General features: G+C 35.8%; 2 protein-coding genes across 2 annotated transcripts; one reads left to right on the top strand and one right to left on the bottom strand.

The window, feature by feature from the left end:
• The first annotated feature begins 764 nt into the window (after positions 1-764).
• pck (Claudin superfamily protein pickel) lies at positions 765-3,016 on the top strand. Its single transcript, XM_028302544.1, has 5 exons — positions 765-947; positions 1,179-1,387; positions 1,572-1,767; positions 1,848-1,976; positions 2,060-3,016. Exons 1-5 carry the CDS (start codon positions 914-916, stop codon positions 2,218-2,220), a joined length of 729 nt encoding a protein of 242 aa, XP_028158345.1. The 5' UTR covers positions 765-913; the 3' UTR covers positions 2,221-3,016.
• An 85-nt stretch (positions 3,017-3,101) lies between these two features.
• LOC114351343 (uncharacterized) lies at positions 3,102-4,608 on the bottom strand. The gene is made up of 4 exons (XM_028302521.1): positions 4,437-4,608; positions 3,966-4,081; positions 3,527-3,641; positions 3,102-3,160 (listed from the first exon to the last, which is right to left on the bottom strand). Exons 1-4 carry the CDS (start codon positions 4,549-4,551, stop codon positions 3,102-3,104), a joined length of 405 nt encoding a protein of 134 aa, XP_028158322.1. The 5' UTR covers positions 4,552-4,608.
• Positions 4,609-4,965: the final 357 nt, after the last annotated feature.

Below are 4,965 nucleotides of genomic sequence, written 5' to 3'. Positions count from 1 at the left end.
TAATGGTACTAATTTCTTTTAATGGCAACAGTAACTGAAAACTTCATTGACATGTCACCTTGCATGTCAGTCTATTGCTGTCAAAGTGTAAACAAACTTTATTTTAAATGTGCGCAATTGATTTTGTGAATTAAATTGCTAAAATATTTTTATAGTCGTGAAAGAAAAGTGGTTCACAATGTGTTAAAGTATTTGTCGAAGAGAAATACTAAGGGTTCGGACAATATTTTCATTGAATAATGTTTTCGACAAAGGTTGTCAAATATACTGACATGTTTTATCGTATAGTACAGTCCACTATGAAAATTAGCTGTGGTTAGTTTAAACTACCTATTTTAAAGTTTTTTGTCACTTTCTAAGTGTTGAATTTTATGGAATTGGGAAAGAAGTACCGAGTTTGAAGCGTTCATGAGCAGACATTGCAGTTGAATATTCAAGTTCTGAATTTGATTATTGATGAATAATAAAATAAATCCTACTATTTTTATTATAATATTTTTTCGTTAATTTATGAAAATATCAAATTAGCCCGTAATCCTGAATCCTGATACATAAAGTTAGCCTATTAATTTAACACAGGTACGACTGTACTCAGTGTTGCACTATCTAATGCAATTGACGCGCCTCTATGCCAGGGTTTTTATGTTCCTGGTCAGGCTATATGAATTTTATTCCATTATCCATCTATCCTTTCCTGTTTTATGTTATGCCTTTGCTTAGGTTTACTTTTTTTTTAGGTCAAACATCAGCAGTACTGTCATTAATGTCATTTTTGTTTAGCGAGCGATCAGCAGTTGACGGAAACTGTTCAAAAAACATTAGAATTTTATAAAATCTAATGAGATAATAATCTTGTAAACAAATAGTTGATGAAATTCAGTAATTTCCTATAATCTTAGCACTAGTATTCATCATGACGGCTGACAATGAATATCCAAAAGCTTCAAGTAAGTACAACCGGGCACGCCCATGCAGGAAACTTTTGTGTTAATTTTATTTCTTTAATGTAAACTTATGTGCAAAACAAATTAAAGTATGTTAAAATTATTAACAAGCGTAATATGAGTTAGCACATGTATGATTTCATTATTATTCTCGAATACTAGTCAAGCCTTTTAGGTTTTGAAACAGTACATTCGCATTTTCAATGTTATAAAATTTAAATATAATTTTTGCAGATGCTACACTAATTGGCGCCAGTATTACGTATATTGCTGGCCTGTTCTTGCTTCTTTCATTTGCTGGCCCATACTGGATCGAGTCCTACCCAGAGATGTTTTCTTCCTTCAAACGCATGGGTCTATGGGAATATTGTTTTGATCGATTCAGATTCCCATCTTATCAATTTGATAAGTTGTTTCATGGATGTCACTATGTGTTTAGCCAGGTATTTAAATAATATTATTATGGATTAACCTAAAGACGTATCTAAATACTAAGCCTCATTTGTACCACCTTAACTTTAACTGTAACTATAACTGGTGTTTTTGTATGGAGGTTGTCAGACTTGACATTTGTTGTAGTAAAAGTATCCCAGGGTAAATGAACTAAATTATGTCTTATGTTTTCAGGAATTCCATGTGATTAGAGAATGGCTACTGCCTGGTTGGCTTATGTCTGTCCAGGCATTTGTGACACTGGCTCTCATTTTCTCTTTCACTGCTCAGGTCCTCCTAGCCTTAGTCATTGTCCGCTGGCCACTTCGTACAGTGTTACGTTACGAATGGATGTTTGTTTCTGTGTCATTCTGTTTAGTCGCCTTAGCCAGTAAGTTTAACATAATTTTTTATCTTATTAAATTGTGTATGTTTTTTATTATTGTTTATCAACTTGATCATATTTTCCAGGTGCCTTCCTGTTCCTTGCAGTAGCAATTTTTGGTGGAAACTGCTATAGACGTGATTGGCTTCTGTACCCATCATTCAATGTACTATCCTGGTCTTATGCATTTGCTGTAATTGCCTTCATGTTCTTTGGTGAGTCCCTTTAAATTTACTGTATGATTACCTAGAGTAAGTTTTGATAGCTATGTGATAACTTTTACGTAATTTTTACATAGGTGCTGCTGCTATCCTTTTGTATTTGGAATCTCGCAAGTTGTACGAGCTGCGTTTGGAAGCTAGGAACCTTGTGGCTCAGATGCAGCACAGCCAGCCGGAGCATGCGTTGCATCAGCTTCGCGACCAGCTCCAACAGCAACGTCACAATTGGAATATGTAGATATACTCCACCCTTGTCTCTGACCGTACCTGGACTTAATTTCCAATATGAAATTTTTAAAACTGAGTATTTTAAACAGTATAATTGATAATGTTAAGAAGTACTAGAATTCACTATGCAAATGATTGTTGTTTGAATCTCAAAGAAGATCTTTATAGTTAACGCTTAATTATCCTTTGTATTTTATGGATCTAAGTAAAAGGAATGCATTTTTGATGTGTGATGAGTGCCTTTGAATTTTATTGATAACAATTTAAAATTACATTTGGAAAATACATTGTTTAAAATTAATTTTAAATGTATTGACGTGTACATAGTTGATTAAATGTCAGCTATTTTACTATAAATCACAAGTGCATTTATATGTCGTAGTTATTATAGTTAAAATATAGATTCAATTTGTGTAAATGCTTTACTGAAGCTCTCTTGGAGTTTTGTTAAAAATTGTGGAAAAATTCTTACAATGATTCCATTAAGATTGCGCTCCAATTTTATTTTAAAAGTCTGCTACTTATTTGTATTTTTTTATCCTTAATTTTAGAATTATGTATGTCCTTAGTTGTAGGTAATATGTAGGTACTATTAAGATTAGTTTACTTAATCAATGTTTGCAACAAGCCATAAACTGTAATTTTCTTGATAAATATGAATTTAAAAGGATTTAAAATTATTTTAATATCATTGAAAATATTATTATACACAATGTTTTAGTGATGTCAATGTAATTTTCTCATTGCGAAATATAACACGATTTTCATCTGCATTATTACTAATGTATTAACTTTTAAAAATCTTGGTACAAAATCACACGTGGAAATTGTTAGCTGTTATTATGCATTCCAGCTTCTTGTTGTAAACAAATGAACTTAATATTATGTAATTTAGTCCGTCCGAATGATACTTATATTTTTATAGCCATTTGATGGGTAAGCACATTGTACTGATAGTGGAAAAATACATTATATTTTTAACAAGATAATATTTTTTTATTTGTTAATCATCGATAACTTAGAATCCCAACTATGGAAAGGGCTATGCTTGTTGTTTCTTTACGAGATCACATCAGAAATGAGGAGATCCGTAAACGAACTGAAGTCACTGACGACAGCCCGACGGATTTAGCAAGCTGAAGTGGCAATGGGCAGGGCACATAGTACGCACAATTGACGGCCGATGGGGCAGCAAGGTTTGAGTGGAGGCCACGTACTGGAAAACGCAGCGTGTGTCGTCCACCCACAAGGTGGACCGACGACCTGATACCTTACTTAATCGTCATAAAGTAAAAAAGAGCGAAAAATAATCTTACCTGGTTTCTTCATGCTGTTACAAAGTTGCATAACATGCTCCATTGTGGATTCAGGTATGTTGCCGTCGAATATCACAAGGGGGGCTTGCTGTAACACCTTTTTATGCTTATCCACCTATTGTAAGAAAAATTGAAAGTTAGTAGATATCTACTTACATAACACAAATACACAATTTTTACGAAACGTGGTGAATTTTTTGCCTACGGGCAGTTGCATAGCGTTCCTTAGAAGGGCGCTTTATCATTTAGGGCCTCCCAACTTTAAAGACCATTCAGGAGGCTCTTTTCATCTAAAAATGGTCGTTAATCCGGTCCTGGAGGCTCCTGTAGCCCGGGGGCTACTTCTTCAGCAATCAGTCATCCTGTAATACTATGTTACCATGATACTACTTAGAGGTAAGTAAGTGGGCGTAATGAACTCGTATTTGCTTATTCTTACCATTTCTGAAGTTATGTGGCTGTGTAAACCCATATCTCCTAAGCCCATCAGGCATTCTCCTTTGGCGTCCAATATTGCGGCATAGGTCGGTGTGCGCGCATCTTTGATAACACATCCTGTAAAAGAAGATAGTAGATAAGTACGTGTATCGTTGACGAATAGAAAGACCTAATTGTAGAGCTCTTATAATTAAATTGTAAAGTATCTATGAATTACATAAGTTCTATATATACCTATCTAGATTGTAGCCATTTTGGTAAACAATAAAAAGTGCTAAGAGGTAGATCATATGATACGATCGATCTTTAGGTTGGTAATTTATCCCTGTCGCGGCTATACCGGTACCATGGAAAACCTGAGGTACCTGCTCTACAAAAGGAATATCTTCTATATCCTTTGAACTTCCAAAACCCTAGCTTACGGTTTTGACTGCACTGATCTACCTAATCAGGTAGTAGCCTTATTACTTACCGTCAAGCAACAGCCCAGGGGCGACACTTGCCAAGTAGCGGCCATCACTATCGTCGCCCACAGCAGTGAGCAGGCGCACTCTCCCGCCACGCAGTCGCCACAGAGCCTCCGCCATATTGCGGCCCACTCCACCACCGCATACGTCCACGGTGCATGGATGTGTGCTGCCGTCCAGCTGTTCCAATCACAAAAATGTACCTATATTTTAGACATAAAATATAACTAACTAAATACGAGTATAAACATTCCTAACATGAAAAAACTACTTAAGTAAGTAGGTCAGTAGCGGCAGTAGATTATAAATCATCGAACACACATGACTAAATACAGTAATCTTGGACTGTAATGTTCAACCTGACTTTAGGAAGTAGCTACAATAATGCATTATAAGTAGGTTCTCTGACAAGTAGGTAAAACGCAATAACTGTCGGGCACATACGGTCTCGCGACCTTTACCAGATCGTCGGTCCACCTAGTAGGAGGCCTGCCCAGCCCGTGGTCGCCGCTCGAGAACTTTTCTGCTCCAACG

This window comes from Ostrinia furnacalis, unplaced genomic scaffold (genome assembly GCF_004193835.3).
Source record: "Ostrinia furnacalis isolate ACB-3 unplaced genomic scaffold, ASM419383v2 OfSCF1131, whole genome shotgun sequence".
In the NCBI taxonomy this organism is placed as follows: domain Eukaryota; kingdom Metazoa; phylum Arthropoda; class Insecta; order Lepidoptera; family Crambidae; genus Ostrinia; species Ostrinia furnacalis.
Note: the sequence above shows the minus strand (reverse complement) of the source record. Positions and strands in the feature narration are given on the sequence as shown.

Coding starts and splice junctions, on each gene's coding strand:
- pck (XM_028302544.1), top strand. CDS start 914: ATGACGGCTGACAATGAATATCCAAAAGCTTCAA. Junction 948..1,178: donor TGAATATCCAAAAGCTTCAA/GTAAGTACAACC, acceptor TAATTTTTGCAG/ATGCTACACTAATTGGCGCC. Junction 1,768..1,847: donor CTGTTTAGTCGCCTTAGCCA/GTAAGTTTAACA, acceptor CATATTTTCCAG/GTGCCTTCCTGTTCCTTGCA.
- LOC114351343 (XM_028302521.1), bottom strand. CDS start 4,551: ATGGCGGAGGCTCTGTGGCGACTGCGTGGCGGGAGAGTGCGCCTGCTC. Junction 4,082..4,436: donor CCCTGGGCTGTTGCTTGACG/GTAAGTAATAAG, acceptor CTTCTTTTACAG/GATGTGTTATCAAAGATGCG. Junction 3,161..3,526: donor TAACAGCATGAAGAAACCAG/GTAAGATTATTT, acceptor TTCCACTATCAG/TACAATGTGCTTACCCATCA.